A 20,034-nucleotide genomic window follows, 5' to 3' on the forward strand; every position below is an offset into this window, starting at 1 on the left:
TTGCTGGAAGAATTACTATTGATAGGGTCCCGGACAGTTTACTTCAGTGTGCCATGCTTCTGTTCTCCCTAGCTTCAGCTTAGTTTTGGAAGCTGTGAACACCTCCTACGGGCAAAGCTCCATCCTAGGTCTAGGAGCCAGGAGTTAATTCAGCAGAGGCTGTAAACTCATGGCACGTAGAGTTCTGCATCCCGCCCTCCTCCCCAGATCTGTGGTCTTAGTGTCACCTGCTGGGACTTATGACAATGAAGGGAAGTTAAACTTAAGGCCCATGAGCTCCTGGTGTCTACTTTGGAAGGATCTGCATAAAAATGGTCAAATAGGCCAAAGTTGTCGTGCTCTGAATGGGTAGGGAACAGTTATGGATCTGAGTCTGTCCTAAACCTGGCGGTCAGAGCCACCAGGCCTTTCTGCAAAGGCTGCAGTTCCCTGGGGGAACACATGCACCAGCCACAAAATACACAACCCACAACATGCGGATGACCTCTCTATTGGACTGTAAACTTTCACGATGACAAAGGAAAGCAAATTCAACTTTTCATTCCCTAAAAGACTTAATGTATTTGACTCTCGTTTTAAAGAACTCCTTTTTGATAGTCATTTCATTAAAGTACTTCTGTGATACAGACTAATGTGATAAATTACAACCTGAAATTGCATTCTATAAAAAAACCCAAAGAACCATACAGTACTGCAGCATGAACCCGCATGGAACTTCTACGGGTTTTCAGTATCCCCAGATTACAAGAGCTAACATTGACATAGCCCGTACCGTGTGCCGAGTACTGTTTTTAAGTACTTCACATATATTGTGGTAATCTGCCGTAACTACTCTATGAAGAATGTAAAACATTACAGCAGATGGAGAAGCTGGGGCACGGAAATGAAGTAATTTGTCCAAGGTCACACAGGCTGTTGGGCTCCCAGGTCTATACTCTTAGAATTGATGCATGTGGAGCCTTTGGCTACTGATCATTGCTCTTTTTTAAAAATGGATTTAGCTTCTGGGGCACCTGACTGGATCAGTTGGTAGAGCATAGGACTCTTGATCTTGGGGTCGTGAGTTCAAGCCCCACGCTGGGCTGGAATAAAAAGAAAAAGGTAAAAAAAAAAAAAAGAATTTAGCTATAAAGATATGTTGAAAAGTGCTTTTTGTTTATTTGTACTTAGGCCAATAGGTAAGTAAGGAACTGTAAGACTGGTCTGTGCCACAAAAGGGCTAGGGTCCACGGATAAGGAAGGCCAGGAGGGGAGGAGGGAGGTGGGAGGAGGGTCAAGGAAAGCTTCACAGCCATGGCAGGACTTGAGGGACACAAAGCAAGTGTGTCTTACACTTAGTAGAAGCTTACTTAACACAACACATTGTTAACAAAGCCAATGACTCGGAGACATGAAGAAAGCAAACATACGTTAAGATGCACACCCATTGACTGATGATGTCCCTCTATGGCAACATCCGGTTTACTCTAGTTTCAGGCTTCAGGCTTGGCTGTCCACACTCCTAACAATACCAAACAGATCACAGAGGCCCAAATCTAGTATGCTTTCTTTTCCTATGATAAACATATTTTATTGTCACATCTCAGTGTGCAAAAATATAATAAATCATCTTTCTAAAAAAGTACAGAACATTCTTCCTATGGATCCAGGCAAAGGTATGACTAACAAAAATTTCCTAACAGAGGATAGTGAATGCTTACGTGCATTGATTTTGGGAACTGCGGTGACCCTGTTCTTTTTATGATTATTTATTCACTTAAGAGAGTGAGCGAGTGCACCAGCAGAGGGTAGGGACAAAGGGGGAGGGAGAAGCAGACTCCCCACTGAGCAGGGAGCCCAATGTGGGGCTCAATTCTGGGACCCTGGCATCATGACCTGAGCTGAGGGCAGACGCCTGACGAGTCACCCAGGTGCCCCTACAGTGACCCTGTTCTCATTATGCTATGAACCCAAATTAATTGACTTTAATGATGATATGCTTAAACTATAGTGTGCTAAGTAAGCCACACTATGACTCGAAATTTATAGGCAAAACAACAATCTAGAGAAAATATAACTGAAATTTTTTGATGAATGTGGAATTGTACCACTTTTATATCTTAACAACGGTAAGATATGGAATAATTATAGCATGAAAGATACTTCGTTTTTTTCTGAAAAAGTAGATAGGAAGGCGTGGTGCATAGGAAAGTGGCTCAGGTTCAAGGTTCAAGTGTATTTTTCTTTTAATCGCTTCTGCAATGGACTCCGGATTTCTTTTTCGGTTTCAAAAGTGAGTCTACAATCTACAAAAAATGATACTAATGAATATAGCATAAAGGCCTTTAAAAAAATCTGATTATACCAGCAGTTTGGTGACACACTGGTAGAGCTGTTCTGTAAAAGCTGCAGAGGAAAACTTCTCCTTCACCCTGGCTCTCCCAGCCCGTCCCATTGTGGCTTTTAAGGAAGGTTCATGGATGAACTTTTCCATCGCTTCTGAGAAGTGCACTGGGTCAGGCTCACACAGAAACCCTGTGACACCATGGACGACCGACTCCAAGGGCCCACCCGAATTAACGGCGATGACTGGGCACTGCATGTACATGGCCTCCAAAGGGACGATGCCGAAATGTTCATTACTTGGTGTGTAAAGCACACAGGTACAGCCGTGGAGAAGTGCGATTTTCTGTGTGTCTGAGAAGGACCGCAGGAAGGTCACACACTGTCCAAGGTCAGACTGCTGGACCACTTCCTTCAATTCCTGATAGTGTTCCACATTCTCCAGGACTCTTTCGTCATAACCGCCTGCCATGATCAGATGAACTTTGTCCCAATCTTGGGATGTCAATCTTCCACGCAGTTTTACTAGGGCTTCCAGCGCCAAAGTCAGGTCTTTCTTCCTTTCATATCTGTTGATGGAGAGGAACAGGAATTTCTTCCCCTTGGGGACGAGGTCATCGAGCTTTTCGGGAATAGCAGAGTCAAAGCTGGTGACATTCAGAGACGGGTAGAGGACATCGGGGTCTATGTGAGATAGGGACTTGAAGGTTTCCTTAAAAACGGCAGCTGTAAACCGGCTGTTGACTAGGATGCAGTCTGCCATGCCAGTGGTGTACTCCTCTACCCAGTCAATGGGGGCCCTGTAGAAGCGCTTCAGGAAAGAGTCTCTCCTGGTGAGAAGCAGATCTGGGAAGTGGCAATAAAACAGGATCTTCTTGCGCCGTCTGGCCAGCTTGAGCACTGGGATGCAGGCGGACACCTAGGCGAAGCAACGATCAACAGCAGATACAGACAGGTCAACTCAACTTCAACCAAGTCAAAAGCACACCCCCCCACCCCCCCCACCCCCGCCTGCTGGTCCGTGGGCTCGTCATGGGCCATGCCTGATTCTGCTTTGTGTTTCCCTGGACGCTTACCCAATACGATGCCTGGTGTATGGAAGGCTTGTACACATCTGTGTGCTAAGTATTTAAAGCTGCAAGTCCAATGTTTCCTCTAGAACAGCACAGTCCAACGGAAATAAAAATCTAATAACTACAGGACACCATTTTTTAAGGGTGAAATTTAAAAAATATTTATCTAAAATATTATCATTTCAACATGTAGTTCTCAAAAAAGTTAATGAGACACTTTACATTCTGTTTTTCCACACTAAATCTTTAGAATCAGATGTGTAATTTACACTGGCACCGCATCTCAGTTCGGACTAGCCACATTTCAGATGCTTAGTAGCTACAGGTGCCTAGAGGCTACCCTACTGCACCGGGCAGCGCTAGCACATTTCTCCTCCTAAGGAACTGGAGTGCGGGCTCTGGCATCAAGATTGCTGGCTATGTGACCACGAGCAAGTAATCTTACCTCCCTCCGTGCCTCAGTTTTTTCTTCTATGACGTGGTGACAACTGTAGTTCAAAAAACCCCACGGTTTTGTGATTATTATTTTTTTTTTTTTAAAGATTTTATTTATTTATTCGACAGAGATAGAGACAGCCAGCGAGAGAGGGAACACATCAGGGGCAATGGGAGAGGAAGAAGCAGGCTCATAGCGGAGGAGCCTGATGTGGGGCTCGATCCCAGAACGCCGGGATCACGCCCTGAGCCGAAGGCAGACGCTTAACCGCTGTGCCACCCAGGCGCCCCGGGTTTTGTGATTATTAAATGTACCAGTACATGTAAAATGCTTAAGAATTTAGCACATAGCATATGCTCAATGTTAACCATAATCGTTACTAAGCATGAACTACATGCTGGCATTACTAGAAGACTTTCTTGTTGGGTAATCTTTACAAGTTACTTAATCTCTAGCTCACTTACCACTTGAATCCTGCCAGATTTATCAGAAGTGTCTAGGTTGGAAAGTAGCAGATCTGGAGAAACTCTGATTCCTCCTACTTCCAAGCTCAGGTTTTTTTCCTATTCGCTAGTCTCGGCTGCCTCATGTTTAATGACTAGCTACAAATGCAGGATGTTTGGAAATGTCCACATTTCTTAAAAAGAAACAGCTTCTGTACAAGCGAAGAGGATCAAACTAATTCAGGAATAATAAAAACACAAATACAAATGTGAAATCATTTCCACCTATCGGTTTGGCAAAAATTAAAATGGTTGATAACATCCATTGTGCACAAGAGCATGGAATTGTGTGAGAGCAAAATGACACAACCTCTTTGAAAGGCCAATTTGGCAACAGCTATTGACATTTAAACTCTGGGACACCAACTTTATTTCTAGGAATTTACTCAAAGGACATGCTGACAGAAGTAGAAAAAAGGTACAAGGATGTCCATTACAATACTGATTTATTTGCAAAAAACTGGTCACAATGAGTGTCCCTTTACAGGAGTATGTATAAATTATGGTACTTTTAAACAAAAGGAGATTTTTCCAGCAACCATTGAGAACCATGAAGTGAATCTCTAATATTAAGGATGGCCCAAACAGGAATTCTGGTGGAAAAAAGGGCACGTGATCAAATAGTAGGTGTTGTCGTGGTCCTCACTATTACAAATAAGATGCATCTGAGAACAGATGTATATTTTAGTGCAGCTACAGGCAATTTCTGGAAGGATACACGAGAAACTGCTAACAGTGGCTATCTTTAGGGAGTCGAACTGGGATGGGGCTTTTACATTACTCTCTCTTATACTATTTGAATTTTTGTCCTGAGTAAATGGTACTTTTTAAAATAAATTATTTTGGGAGAAAAAAAAGTGTAGAGTCCAAAATAGCTAGAGCCCAGATGCAGGTGGACATTATTACTGAGGTAAAGAACTCTGACTTCTCCCAAGACTAACAGGGAGCCATATTAAAGCTTTCACAGGGCATGACATGTTTCGCTTGGTGTTTTGAACACGACACTGCGGACGAACGAGGTGGCCTGTCTGCAAAAGCTACCAACAGCGGGATGCATGTGGCCTGGAGGTAGAGTCACCATAATTAATGCAAAGAAGGGAAGACCTACGAGTTACTCAGAAGTAAAGGTGACTTAGGGTTCACTTCTAACGCCTGCGTTTCTTAGAGCAGCCCCAAGGCCCATGTACTTCAGAAGCGCCCGAAGATCCAGCGAAAATGCAGATTTCTGGGCCCCACCTCAGGGCTCCAGAATGAAAGCTGAGGGTGGAGCCCTGTAACAATGTGCAACTTTAATGTGCCCACACTAAAGTTCGAGAACCAGTCTCACTCCCAGTTCTCTTCTCTCTACATCAGCTCCGATCTCTCCGAACCGCAGGCCGGGAGAGCTCACCACAGGCCATGCAGTGCGCCCTCCCTAGCGGGAAAAGGAGGCGAGGCGAGGGTCGGGCGTGGCCGCAGTGGCGGCCGCCTCACCTGGTCGCACACGACCACGTCGAACTCCTCGTCGCCGAGGAACAGCACGTACAGCGCCAGGAAGATCATGCGCACGTAGGCGCAAACCGCGGCGCCGCGGCCGCCCCAGCCCAGGCTGCGCGGGAGCCAGTCCCCGGCGCAGCGCACCTGCAGCTCGCGGCTGTCCGCGAAGCTGTGGCCGGGATCGTAGTGCGCCGTCCAGACCTTGACGCTACATCCGCGCGCCTGCAGCGCCAGCGCCGCGTCCAGCACCAGCCGCTCGGCGCCGCCCACGCCCAGGTCCGGGTGCAGGAACAGCACCGACGGGTTGGGACCAGGGGCTTCGTCTCGGCCCCGCTTCTCCGCCATGGTCGGGAAGCCCAGCCAGCGCCCCCCGCCTTACCGGGCTTCCGCGCATGCTCCTTCCCGGCTCCCAGCGGGCCTCTGCGGGGCCGACCACGCCTCGCGGCGCAGGCGTCAGTTAGGCCACATCAGCGCAAATTTGCAGGCGCCCAGTGTCTGCCAGAAGAAATTTCCCGTCTGGTCGTAGCTATGGCCTCCCTTTGGTAGGGATCGGACTCTATGAAGGACGCTGCGATTCAGAGAAAGGAGGCGGAAGGTCCGTACTTCCCACACAGCGTCTGACCAAGTCGTCTCTTACAAAATTTGTACAGGCACATGGTGGGACAGCTCAGGCGTCCCCTGGAGCCGGCGAGGACCCTGCGAGGGCCCTGGGGGCGGGGCCTGAGCCAGCCTCTCCAGCCGCCGGTCCTTTGAGTACTCCACAGACCGCTTCTTGGCTGTCAGTTTCAGCCTCCTGCGCCTTCCAGTCTCCAGCATGGTAAGGCGGCCCTAGCCTTCCCTTCTTGGTCCCGCCTCTCCTCTTCGCCCTGACATTGGCCTTCCGCCTTGCCCCCCTTTTGTGGCTGCCTTGCTTTCCCTAGCTTCTCCTGCAGATAGATGCTGGTTTCGGCCGTCAGGGCCTGGGGTCGGGGCGGGGGGCGTGCCGGGGGCGCTCACCCGCCTGTCTACTTGTCTTTCTCTGTAGCCTGGTCCGACCCCCAGTGGCACTAATGTGGGCTCGTCGGGGCGCTCCCCCAGCAAAGCAGTGGCCGCCCGGGCGGCCGGATCCACGGTCCGGCAGAGGTAAGGACCCCCGCGATCCTCTAGTTGTGGGCCTGGAGAGATGGGGCCCAAGAATTCGCTGGTCCGGAGGAGGACACCCTGGGATAAAAAGAGTCACAAAGGCAAACTGAACCTCAGGTGACGTGGCCGTAGGTCTTGTGTGTCTCGAGAGGGAGGCGATGTTTTCTTCGAATTGCTTAATTTGGGGTACCTTTCTTGAAAAAGCAGTTAACAAAGTGGAGTAGGATCAGAGATAACTTTGAGAATACTGATGTCATTGAACTGGTGTGTCTGGACCTCAGCTTTGCTGTCACATTTTGATCTGCAGGTCCCATCACACTCAGTCCAGCGTGACTTGTCCGATGCAAAACTCAGTCTCCTTTCATCATAGCTTCTTCGCCAGTTTTACCTTCCTTACTTCAGTAGGGCACTACTACTACTCTACATCCTAAGTCTTCTCTCCAGGTCATTTCCGCTCCAACCTGCCCTCCCCTCTGATTCTGTCACACATCTTCTTAGTTTTTACCTCAATCTCTTGTTGCTGAACTCAAAAAAAAAAAAAAAAAAAAAAAGAAGGGTGGATACCAATGCTCTTAGTGTTATATCAGCCCTGCTGCCTCTCCTCCTCGCTTGTGATCCAGCAACAGCAAGCTTATTACTGTGGAACTCACTAGACGACCCCTCCCCCCACTTTGGTTTATTCTGCAAGACTAAGCTCAGGGATTCTTGAGGCCTTTTCCTGACTTGGAAAGTCAGCAGTGGCTGTGAGTCTTCTCTTTTGCTCCCACAGCATTTTGCTTATGGGGTTATAATAACATTCATGTTTCCATATTTATCTCCTTTGTTAGATTTTGACAGAAACGACCCATCATCTCTATCCTGTAATAAGAGCTGACAGAGTAAATGATGAATAAATGAAGGAATCAAGCCACCCTGTAGTCTTGGGATTTTTTGAAAGAACCATAGGGTATAGGAAGAGGGAGGCAGTTACACTGTGGCCAGAAAGGGTAAAATAGACCCCTAATAGAAATTTAAGAGATTAAAATGGGCTCTATTAACTTTTACCTGGCTTTCTAGTGGAGGAATGGGAGATATTTTGAGTACATTTGGTATTTCCAGGTGCCCTGATTATCAAGTCCCCTGCATTGTCCCATGTGCCAGTAAGTGTAAGGAATCTTGAAGAGCCTAGACTGATTTCTTTGGGGCTCCTGTAATTCCAGGAGACTGTGAGAACGAGCACTGCAGTTGGGAGGCCGCGGAGTAAAGTGCACGGGTTCCAGTCCTGGTTTAGCTGATCACTTACCACGTCCACACTGGGTGTGCCATCTAGCTCAAGTTCCTTTTTATGAACAAGGAGGAAGATTTCAGATACCTACCTCACAGCTTAAATGATGCATTCTAAGTGTATGAATTGCTGTGTAAATCCCTGTAGAATTATGTTTACTATTTGCCATCAGTTGTCTCATAGAAACAGCTGTACACATGGATTTATGAGTTCCCGGGCCACTGTGTAGCCAGTAATCAACGTGTCTGCACTAGAGTTTGGGGTAAAGGCCATGGCAGGGGGAGGTGGGGATTATGAGCAGAGCTGGAAGGGCAGTGAGAAGCGATGGTGGCAGTAGGGTTTCACTCACAGTCTCTCCCTGTGGGCCCTGGGGGCTGGCACATGTGCCGTTGGTCTGCTTCTGTGCGCCCGGGCTGCCTGCAGCGTGTGGCTCAGCTTACGAACCTGATCCCCTTGTGAGGGGCATGTTCTGGTTGGGTGTTTTCTGCATTTTTCACATCCTACCTCTGCCCAAGATCTATGGCCAGTATATCAAAATAGTGAAAACAGGGGCGCCTGGGTGGCGCAGTCATTAAGCGTCTGCCTTCGGCTCAGGGCGTGATCCCAGCGTTCTGGGATCGAGCCCCGCATCAGGCTCCTCTGCTGGGAGCCTGCTTCTTCCTCTCCCACTCCCCCTGTGTTCCCTCTCTCGCTGGCTGTCTCTCTCTCTCTGTCAAATAAATAAATAAAACCTTTAAAAAAAAATAGTGAAAACAGATTACAAAATAATTTTTTATAAAATGTATACTCCATTTTAGGACCGGGATTACAGCGAAAGCTTAATTGTTTTTGTCTCTTTTGTAGCATATACAGTAACTTAAAAACATTTTAAAGTAGTCATTTTAAAATCAGATTATATGGAGTCAGGGCTTTTAAGGCAGGGGTTTATTACTTGACTTCACAAAAATACATGTGAAGAGAAACTGAAATTCATTGTTCGAATGAGGCACCCATATGTGTGGGCAAGTGGATGGGCTCTGGCGTCAGAAGTGGGTTCACGCCGAGCTTGGCGGCCTGCTGGCTGTGTGGTCCTAGGCACTACTGAACCTTTTATGAGCCTGTTCATTTATACATGGGGTACGGCCACTACTTTCTGGGGCGGTTTTCATTAGCATATGGCAGGTCCTCCGTCCTTAGTGGTCATCATGATCATTGGAGTAAAAGCAAGAATTTGGGGGGTCCAACAAAGAAAGTGTTTTTTGTTTTTTTGTGAGGTTTGTTTTTTTTGTTTTGGGGGGTTTTTTTGGTTCTTTAACAGTGTAGCGGTAGCATATGTTATAATGCTATAGTAAGGGCTTCCGAGAAAAAGCTTTTTGTAATTTTTCTTCCAGAAAAAATGCTAGCTGTGGAACAAGGAGCGCGGGACGCACGACCTCGGCAGGCACTGGGGGCATGTGGCGGTTCTACACGGAAGACTCACCTGGGCTCAAGGTGTAAGTGTTGGGGAACAGAGCTTGTGTTTCTGTTGAGGGTCACACAGCTGAGACACCAGTGGCATTTGCTCTGATGAGATGTACAGCACACAACAGCTGCATTTGTGCAAGGTGGGCCCCCGTTCGTTGGTCTGTGGACCAGTCATTTAGTTTAGAGCCTGGGGTAACATCACGGATTGAGTGAAGGCAAGGGAAAAATCCTCATGTAGCTCTGTCAGAATAAATGATGGGAACAGAGACAACTGGAGGGAATACTGCTTAATTAGATGAAATTGCTCTTTGTTTGGTGTTCTTGTCCCCCACTGAGAAATAGGAGTAACCACTTGAACTGGAGTTGGGTGATTTTTCAGAGCTCTCCCGGAGGCACACGCTGGCATTATTACAGCCTAACGGGAGTGTCTGTGTTAGGCTGTGTTACCAAAAGTTCTTTGGCCCCCTTTGTCTTTGGTGGGTGGCGGGTGACCCTGGAGGGTGAACTGTTCTTCAGTCCGGAAGTGCTCAGTAGGTGATGGGACATGGGCATCCAGGGTCTGCAGGCCTTGCTCGCCTCACTTTTCCGTGGTTTCTGGTACCGCGTGGCAGAGCTTGTCGCACAGGTCCCTTCGTGTGAGGCTCCGGACACCCCTGCTCACAGCTGTCTCCTGCTTAAACCCAGTGGCTGAGGACTTGGAGTGAGGACGCACTCCCTGCTCACAGAGGCAGTTACGTGGGGAAGGCAGCCAGCCGGGGCTGAACTCCGTCTGCTGACTGTTCGATCCCATGCTCTTCCCACACTGCTTGTCTGGTAGAAAGAGACAAACTTAGATTTATTTGGATTAGTTAAATTAACTCGTAGCTTGACTTGGGTGGCAAATGTAGTTGACGAAGACTTCCCTAGAATTCTTGAGATTTGGTTTATCGAGTGATTTCTTACCGTTCTGTTGAAGACTTGGAAGGCGAGGATGGGTTTAGGGAATCATTCCTGGGGTTGGGGTATGTCAGTTGGTGGCATGAAAAACCTTTTGGTCTTTGTTTCAAAGGTAATCTTTGTGAGTATTTCAGAGAGCAATTTTGAAGCCCCTTGCTCTTCAGGGTCTCCGGGGGACTGACTTTATGCTGTTCTCGAGAGGGTGGTCGGACCTGTTCTTCTGGGGGTGTCCGGCCTGTGCCAGCTCGCGGCTTTGTGCTGGCGAGCAGCCAGGCTTGCGTGCTGCTACTTACTGCTTGAGCCCTCCGAGGAGAGACGTGACTCCGGAGTGCCATAAACCATAGTTTATCATCAGTAAGAGACAGATGTTTGTGATGAGAAGACACAGTTGGGAATTTATATCCACAGAGCCACACCTTGCAGCTTGTTGCTGGTTCTTCTTAGGAGTTGAGAATTTTTTTTCTCAGGCTGATAATAGCAGCTCCTGGGAGCTCCTATAAGCCTGCATTGTGTTCATATTAACTTATTTAGTACCTCAGCCACCCTGTGGGAGAGGCACTGGGATTGTCCCCATTTTACAGATGAGGAAAATGAGGCTTGGAAAAGGTGAGTAATGGCCACAGTCACAGCTCATGGGTGACAGAGCTGGTTCCCAAACTCCAGCTGTCTGGGAGCTGCGCTCTCAGCTTCGTGCTGTGTTTCATGTTGCTCAAACGTTGCACCAAAGTGGGGGGGTGTGACTAAGTGTAACTCGATGAAGATTCCTTCCCACGTACTTTTAAATTTGTTTACTTCCGTAGTTGAACAGATTTTGGAAGAACAGAATAGTGAGCGAGGACTTCGAACTCCGTGTGTTGTCTCTCGGCCACTAGTGGACTCTCCTACTCCACTCTTCCATTGCATGACTCTACTGCCTTTGCTGTAAAGATTTCTGGGTTTTTTTCCGATGTCCACTCCCCAGTTGTATCTGGGAGGTGAAGTGACATCTTGAATTCTCCAAAACCCGTGTTGGCAGGAAGAGTCACAAAGGAGGGGCCCGTCACATATCATTAAAGTCAGCATTCACAGGTTTTGTGAGATCGAGGGGTTTAAGAAACCCGTGGACTCATTCTCAACTTGAGAAACATTTGATTTAGGGAAGGACTGATGAGTAAAACCTATTTCCTTCCTTTCATAAACTCGTACATGGAACTAGATGGGAACCTCAAAGAGACAAGTGCCCTGCTCAGTGGGGAATCTGCTTCTCTGACTCCTTCTGCCCCTCTGTCCGCTTGCGCGCGCGTCTCTCTCAAATACATAAATAAAATCTTTTTTGAAAAAAAAAGAGAGGCAAGCAATATGTATCAAATCAGAAAACCGGAGTTCAGATCTCTCTTTTCTGTTCTGGCTATGTGTTCTTAGGCACGTAATAAATAATCTCTGAGCCTCTGTTTTCCTTGTTTATAAAATGAGATTAATATTTGTTTGTCCTGGGTCATGAGTTTGCTGATCAAGTGAAAACACTTTGTAGCGTACAATGTGATATGTGTCTTTGTGTGACTAGTACATTCTAGTTAGACAATGGTTGTCTTTAATAAATATTAATTTGAAATAATAGTTTGGTAATTAGGTTATTTTCACTTAAAGAGTTGGGGAAATTTTTCTTACTACTTTTTATTATGGAAAATATCAAATATATGAAATTAGTATCTCCAAGACATCAAATCATTTGTATATATTTTAATACGTTTTACTAAAAGATAAGGATTCCTTCTAAGTAATCACAGTGCCATCCCCACACCCTCAAAATATCCATTATAATAATTTGGGGAATATTAAATGTTGTAAATCATAGTCTCGGATGAATCTTAGGTACTCCCCCTGCTTTATCGCCTCGGCAACCTTCAGTGTTATAACTATGACACGTATTATTACTAAAAGTAAGCGCGCCTTCTCTTCTCCTTGCAGTGGCCCTGTTCCAGTATTGGTTATGAGTCTTCTGTTCATCGCTTCTGTATTTATGCTGCACATTTGGGGCAAGTACACTCGTTCATAGATTCAGCTACATCCATCTGTCTGTCATCCGAACAAGAAGGAAAAAAACCCAACATATCTTGGACCAAAAGCATAGTGATTTTCTGTTTGTGAGAAAGAAATACTCTGTAAGCTTATTGCTTTACAGGGAACTTAACATGAATTGATTTTAAGGAATCGATTTTTTTCTATGGCTAATAAACTTTTTAATTCATTTATACCAAGTCTCATTGCCGATACCTGACTACTAGGGCCCTAGTCTCTCTGCCTTTAGATTTACAAGTGAGTATAGAGAAAACATTAGGGGAAGATTGTTTTCTTTGTTGGATTAACCGTTCCTTTTATGACCATGTAGTCACCCAAATCCAAGATACTGTAATTGGCCATGGCTTGTTTTCTTCTAGGTATTTCTGTCCTGGTGATTGTTACTTTATGTGTGCTGTGATTATTAATGACCGTGCCTGTGACTCCATCAGGAAGATCTGTGTTCAGAGGCAGCTGGTACCCAGGGAAAGAGACATAGGGATCATAAACCAGATATCTTGGATAAAATGTTTGTTCATTCTGTTCTTTGTCTCTGAAATTGTAGTTGATATTTTTGCCTCTTGTCTCTCTCAGTTCTTAATTCTGTGAGTGTAGACCAGAGATTTCCATTGATTTCTCACTAGTCGTTAAAACTGTTTTGAAAGCATTTATTTGGTAAATTGGATTTATCAAATAAAATTTTGTTTTCATTTTGAAAATTTTAATTTGTAATAATCAGGGATAATAATTAAGGGACCTTAATAATCAGAGTGAGATACCAGCATTTTTAAACCGAGTTGATACAATTTCAACCCAAAATAAAAAGTTTGAAGTTTCACTTAGCCAACATCGCCTTTCTGGGTATAAGCATTCAGTTTTTCGTCCACCCTAGGAAACACCCAGAATAGCTCAGAGCGCATAGCCCAGGACTCTTAAGCCAGGATTTCTAGAGTCAGAGATCCACTTGAAATGCCCTAGTTGTCGAGCAGAATCACAAAATGAAGAGGTGTATTAGTTAAAAAATAGATAATTTAAAAAACCTCTTTCTCAAGTCTATTTAAGGAAAACTTCCTAGAACAGTTAAGCAGCTTCGTAAGTGTATTTCTTGAGCCCTGTCTGCGGAGTAATTTTAGGTCTGGGGAACCAGGTTTAAATGACGACAAGTATCTTTTAAACAGATTTCCTGAGGCAGTATATGGGTGAGTGTGCGCTTACAAATCCGAACAAATGGCAGATTATTGGGGGAAAATGATGAAAAATGGTTCCCTTGGATACTGGGCGCTGCTCATCGCATGAAAATGCAGCATCTGTCTTCATTTTGAAATTCAGGGGGAAAAGTCCGTTTCACTTGGAAGAAATTAAAGATTCGATGGGATTTTTTTCCCCCCTGGATGTTCAGGTTGATGGTTCCGGTAACAGCTAAAAGTTAGGTGTTCAATTTGCAAAAGAAATCTGTTCCTCTGGGGTGTCTTTTTTTCTGGGGGAGATGCTGAAGCCACTCGGACGAGCTGTTTGGTTGTGAGGGGTACGTTCTCTTCACCGCAAGATGCTGCCTGTTGGCCCCGTCTGCCTCGCAGTGGCCTCCAGCGCACTGATGGCCGAAAGTCACGGGGTTTTTGGAGCTAGCGATTTATAAGAAAATGCTGGTTTCCTGTGGCAGAGCAGGGAGAGGCTTCATTCAGCAGAAAGAAAATTGGTGGTTGGGCATAAAAATGTACAACATCTATGATGTTACGTAGCTGCTTTTGGCTCCGATGATACAATGCTAATAGCGTAGCTGAGAATCTCAGCGTTCAAGCTGTTCCTTTCTCTTTTCTTCTTCAGCTTTAAAAACCGGGCTAAAGGACACGTACCGTAAAATGCGCCATCCTAACCCGTTTCCAGCGTGTAGGTCGGGGGTATTGAGTGCGGGCATGTTGTGCAACCGTCCCCACCAGCCATCTCCAGAACTCTTTCATCCTGCAAAACCGAAACTCTAACCCCGCCGTCACCTTCCCTTCTCCCCTCAGCCCCTGGCCACCACCCGTTCTTTCTGTCTCTGAATTTGACTCTCAGGACCTCAGAGGAGTGGGTCCTACGGTATTTTGCCCTTCTGTGACTGGCTTAGCCCACTTAGCATCATGTCCTCGGGTTCAGCCCTGTTGTGCATGCGTCAGGGTTCCCTTTGCCAGCCTTTTTAAGGCTGAATGACGTTCCAGTGTATGTCTATACCACCTTTTGTCTTCCTTTCTTTTAATACAGAGATTTCTAGAGTGTTATTTCTTGAGCCCAAGGGGACCATAAGCCATTCATAGTAATTCTGAAAGCCTAACAAATTAGATCTTTACTTGCCTGAAATCTGCCCAGGCCCAGAGAGTTCTCAAACCCGCTTCACTATGGGCTGTAATTCTAGCCACTTCCGAGTGGCTGCGAGCCAGCACATGTGAAGCAGAAGTGCTAAGTGATTAGTACTGGGAAGATGAATGACGTTGTAACTGCCGTTTGGGCTGAGCCTTTTAGGTCACTGGGGAAAGGGCCCAAGAGTCCCTGAGACTAGCAAGGGGTGGAAAGACAAGGATCCCTGGGTCCAATAGTAGCCTGAACACATTCCAGTAAAACTGGGTGAGAGATCTGTTCCTGGGAGAAGGGGAACATGCCAGAGCTTTTGTTTCACACCTGGCTCGGTCTGGACTCCAGTTTTTTTCCAGGTGCCGATGTCCTTCTAGAAAGAATTGAAAAAGACGTTCCATTCTGAAATGATACAAATGGTGGCATCAAGTCAAAATGGAGGAGAACGTCTACAGAGCTGGCTTTATTAAACAGAAAATCCCGTACAGTATGTGGAGTTCTACGTGCCCGGCGTCCTGTTCCTGATTGCCACAAAGCACTACATCACCCCTCACTGCAAATGCTGCAGGAGGAGGGTTCAGGCCAGGACCAAGTCTGTTTGACTCTGGGGCCACACTCGGACGTCCAAAGTTAGTGTACTTACTACCGCATCTTCCAGACGTGGAAGTGTACCTCCTGGGTCCACCTGCTGGCCCTGCAGTTTACCAGTTCTGAGATCCTGGTTGACTCCCTTCCTTCCTCTGCTCTCCTCTCGTTTGTCTTTTGTGTAAATGCCCATGAAGGGTATTGAAGGAACGGAAGGCAAGCTGAGGACAAAGCAGAAGCTGACACCCCACAACCCCCCCCCCCCCCCAGCTGGGATATACCGGACATTCCTCAGGCGCTCCTGGCTGCCCTAAAGCTAAGGAAAGGAAAGACAAATAGTTAAACTTACTGAGATCACAATCCTGCAAGACCTGAGTCTCCCTCGGTTTACAAATGTCTTAGCAATCTACAAGAACAAAGCATTTCTATCAGTAACCTAGCTTCCAGAAGGAATGTAGATACAATTAAATGTCCATATAACCTGCAGCCCATTGACAGATACTTGAAGCGGGCAGAGCGGAATGTTCCTCCCAGAAGCTCCCAACTATCTTCCTGTTAAGGCCTTGCTAGAGGGAAAACAACCTTAACTTGACAATGGCAGGGCCTCCGGGATCCTGAGTCTTTAACATATGAAAGTCCTTTTGAAACCTTCTTTTTCCCCTACCTCCCCCAACCCCATGGTAAATCAGCAGTCATCCCTCCCAACCCAGCGCAGCAGCTCTTTCTGCCCAATGGTCCTGTCCCTGTGCTTTTTTTTTTTTTTTTTAAAGATTTTATTTATTTATTCGACAGAGAGAGACAGCCAGCGAGAGAGGGAACGCAAGCAGGGGGAGTGTGAGAGGAAGAAGCAGGCTCCCAGCGGAGGAGCCTGATGTGGGACTCGATCCCGTAACGCTGGGATCACGCCCTGAGCCGAAGGCAGCCGCTTAACCGCTGTGCCACCCAGGCGCCCCTGTCCCTGTGCTTTTTAATAAACTACCATTTTGCACCAAAGATGTCTCAAGAATTCTTTCTCGGTCGTCGGCTCTGGACTTCACCCCACCGAACCTCACCTGTATTCCACAACCACATTAGGTGTGATGATTCCCACCAAAAAGGATTAAATGAGAGAAAAGATCCGAGCGCTCTGTTAATTAGCTGATGGCTAACAAGTGCTTCTTTTCTTTCTTTCTTTTTTTTTTAAAAGATTTTATTTATTTGAGAGAGCATGAGAGAGAGAGAGAGATATCAGGAGCAGGGCAGAGGCAGAGGGAGAAGCAGACTCCCTGCTGAGCAGGAAGTCCAATGTGGGACTTGATCCTGGGACGATGACCAGAGCAGAAGGCAGATGCTTAACCAACTGACTGAGGCACCCAGGGGTCCAACGAGTATTTTTTTCAATAATTTCAGAGACGGAGGTTTCTTATTTAATCCACAAGCGAGTGAATTTACCATCTGCCCTATTTTACATAATAGTAAATGGAAGGTCCAACCACCCGGCTTGTTAACTCCGGGTCTGGGACTTCCCCCCTAGAGTCCGACAGACAGGATTACCAAGTATTTGAGGTGAGGGCGACAGAAGGGTATCACAACAGAGCTTCCGCAATACAGCTTTTAAAAAGAACACAGTTCTGAGACCGTGCCGCGCTGTGGTCTGGTGTACTGCGAGCATCGCGTAGCTTCAGTCTGACGCGTTGTGGTTCCGCGCACTGCGAGCATCGCATAGCTTCAGTTTGAGGTTTGGGATTCTGCAGAAGAAGCTGGTTTCTTAGGAACTGCCCTCCTGAGCTTTGTTCATCATATGGAACTTTTGTGTTTGTAGAGAAAGCATAGTGTTTATTCACTCAACAAACATTTACAGACCACTGTGTGCCATGCCCTTCTATTGGGGTTTTTGAAATGACCTGGTGAGGTCACTCTCCGTTTAAGAGCGCTGGGCATTCGGCTCCTTGTTGCACCTGGGCGAACGGACTCTAAATAGCTCCGTGATTATGGAGAAACCCGACAGGGAGCCCTATCAAAGCCCCCTCGACTTGGTGAAATGAGTAGCTGGGACCATAGTTTTCAGTACTAGTTTGCTCGGGGTGTGTGGGCAATTGTACCGGGGATCGAGGAACTGTCACTGCCTCCCAGGAAATCCGTACTGGCTGGTCACTTGTCCAGGAGAAGAAAACCAGGGCAGCCTGAGATCCCCTAGCTGGGGCGGCTGAGAATTCACTGCGTCTTCCCACTGTGCGGTCGAGGAGCCCGGGCCGGAGACCAGAGGCTTCGTGCAGCAAGTGCGGAGCGGAGCAGAGGCCAGAACGAGGCTTTCTGCTTCTAGCGGGGGCTCCTCCTCAGAACTGCGCTGTGACCCTATACTGGGCCGGTGCCTAAGCCGGGGAACTCTCTAGAGCCTTGGCTGTGGACCTAGGTAAACCGAGTGGCGGGCGTTGATTAGTGGGCAGTGTGAATCAAAGGAGGAGGAGTAGAGGCGGCAAGGTTAGCTAGTCAAACTAGAATGAACTCTGTTAGTAAATTTGGGCATGGGGAGACAAAATCGGGAGAAGCAGGCCGCGGAAGCGCACTGTCTGCGTCCTTGGGCCCACGTGCCTTAGGGGAGCCAAGCACGCAGTGAGGCTGACCGAGCAGGGTTAAGGTGGAGGCTGAACGGCTTGAACACTCTTCCTGGCAACTCGGCCCCTTTCCCGTGTTAGAGACATTGCAATAAGGTACAACGTGCAGATTAACTGTGAACAGGAAGCAGAGACTAGTCAGTCATACGCAGTCTAGATTGCTCCATTTTGGGGAAAGATCTAGAAGTTTGTATCTGAGAAAGCACGTGAAGACATGAAGGGAAGAACTCGAATTATAGGGAAAGGGGTGAAACTGGTCCTGCAAACACACTTGTCTTTTTTTCATTGGCTCTGGTCGTAGGCAGTGTAGATAATAAATCCTGTACTTACAGCTCCTTCTCCTAGAACCCATCTACACTGGTTTGGGCTGTAGAATTGAAATCAGTGGTTCTCACCTGTTGGGTGTGTGTGTGTGTGTGTGTGTGTGTGTGAGAGAGAGAGAGAGAGAGAGAGAGAGAGAGAGAGAATCACCTGGAAGGAGTCTGCTTCTGCCCCACGGCAGATCTGGCTGGCAGCAGCCTGTGAGGGCCGGCTCTCTAAAGCAGGGTCACAGCGTGGGCTCAGGGTCGCCGGGCCTGCAGTTTCTTGCAGGCCTGTCACCCGCACAAGAGTCTTATTTTTGTCCCCCTTTCTCTTCTTCGAAGCTTCCCTTCGAAGGTACCCTTTGCTTTGCAGTCTCTGCCCCGTGCTGGGCAGTTCCCCGGCCTCGTGGGATTTTGCATTTGTGTATTTGCAGCCTCAAAGCGTGCACGGTGAGCTGGCTGCCGAGCTGGGAGGCCCTGCGAGGCCCAGAGCCCCGATTCCCCCTTCAGTTCCCTCCCTCGGTCTCATAGCAGCACCCCTTCTGATAGACAGGCTGCCCGAATGCACGAACCAGCCCTTGTCAGACCTCCTTCAGTAGTCGGCTCATCGGGCCGGAACCGGCTTTGGTCGGCTCCAGGAGGCAGGACAAAATGAAAGGGACAAGTGTGTGATGATCTTGGCTGGGTGGGCCATCAGGTACCGGTGTGGCACCCCCTCGTCCATTCTGGAGGTGTCATGGGCAGGGAGCCTCCCTGTGGGAGAGCCGTGGAATCTGCAGCGGGGGTACGCCTCTGTGAGACACACCAGGGAGCCCTGAAACATTGGTATTAGTGCCCCGTGTATCCTTTGCCTTGCTTGTTGGTGGCCTTTGTAGTAAGTCCAAATTAAATTTAGGTGACTGGTGACGTATCCTCACCTACCTCTGACGCGGGCACAGGCTTGGCAGTCTGTGACCCAGCTCACTGCTCTTCCTCTTTCCTTTCCTCCTTCCCCTCCTCCGTCTTCTCCTTTTCATCTTTCTCCTCTTCCTCCCCAGACTCCTCCCCTTCCACCCTCCCCTTGCTCTCTCCTGTTCTACACAACTCCGATTCCTGGGCTCTTGTGTGCAAAGAAACACAGTCCTCCAGTGAGGGTTATTACAAAATAATTCTGATTTTCACCTATACTTTTCCAAGTTGTTGTGGGTTGAATTGTGTCGCCCCAAATTTATATGTTGAAATCCTAACCCCTAGCACCTCAGAATGTGACCTTATATGGAGATAGGGTCTTTGCAGAGGCAGTCAAGTTAAATTGAGGCTATTAGCATGGTCCTGATCCCATAAGACTTAGTTCTTTTAAGAAGGGGCAATTTTGGGGAAAAAAAATGGCAGGGGGAGATTTGGACATACAGCCATACGGGGAGAATGCCACATGAACTTGAAGACATCCTTCACCATCCATCAACAAGCCGAAGACAGGTCTGGTCCTGCTCAGAAGAACCAAGCCTGCCGGCACCTTGGTTTGCACTGCCAGCCTCCAGAACGGTGAGACCCCACAGCCGCCCCAGTCGTGGACCTTGCAGGGCAGCGCTCGCAAACCCATATACAAGTGTCTTAAAGAGGAAGCCAATCTG

General features: G+C 47.4%; 2 protein-coding genes across 3 annotated transcripts; one reads left to right on the plus strand and one right to left on the minus strand.

The window, feature by feature from the left end:
* Positions 1-1,134: 1,134 nt before the first annotated feature.
* On the minus strand, positions 1,135-6,232 carry ALG2 (ALG2 alpha-1,3/1,6-mannosyltransferase). 2 transcript variants are annotated; one of them, XM_026506144.4, is made up of 2 exons: positions 5,808-6,232; positions 1,135-3,241 (listed from the first exon to the last, which is right to left on the minus strand). In XM_026506144.4, exons 1-2 carry the CDS (start codon positions 6,153-6,155, stop codon positions 2,339-2,341), a joined length of 1,251 nt encoding a protein of 416 aa, XP_026361929.1. In that variant the 5' UTR covers positions 6,156-6,232; the 3' UTR covers positions 1,135-2,338. The 2 variants fall into 2 exon arrangements, with proteins under 2 accessions (XP_026361929.1, XP_026361930.1); XM_026506145.4 differs by having other exon boundaries at positions 5,955-6,214.
* A 273-nt stretch (positions 6,233-6,505) lies between these two features.
* On the plus strand, positions 6,506-16,518 carry SEC61B (SEC61 translocon subunit beta). Its single transcript, XM_026506146.4, has 4 exons — positions 6,506-6,627; positions 6,835-6,932; positions 9,567-9,668; positions 12,523-16,518. Exons 1-4 carry the CDS (start codon positions 6,625-6,627, stop codon positions 12,608-12,610), a joined length of 291 nt encoding a protein of 96 aa, XP_026361931.1. The 5' UTR covers positions 6,506-6,624; the 3' UTR covers positions 12,611-16,518.
* The last annotated feature ends 3,516 nt before the right edge of the window (positions 16,519-20,034 follow it).

The sequence above is a fragment of the Ursus arctos genome, unplaced genomic scaffold, assembly GCF_023065955.2.
Source record: "Ursus arctos isolate Adak ecotype North America unplaced genomic scaffold, UrsArc2.0 scaffold_18, whole genome shotgun sequence".
NCBI classification, from domain to species: Eukaryota; Metazoa; Chordata; class Mammalia; order Carnivora; family Ursidae; genus Ursus; species Ursus arctos.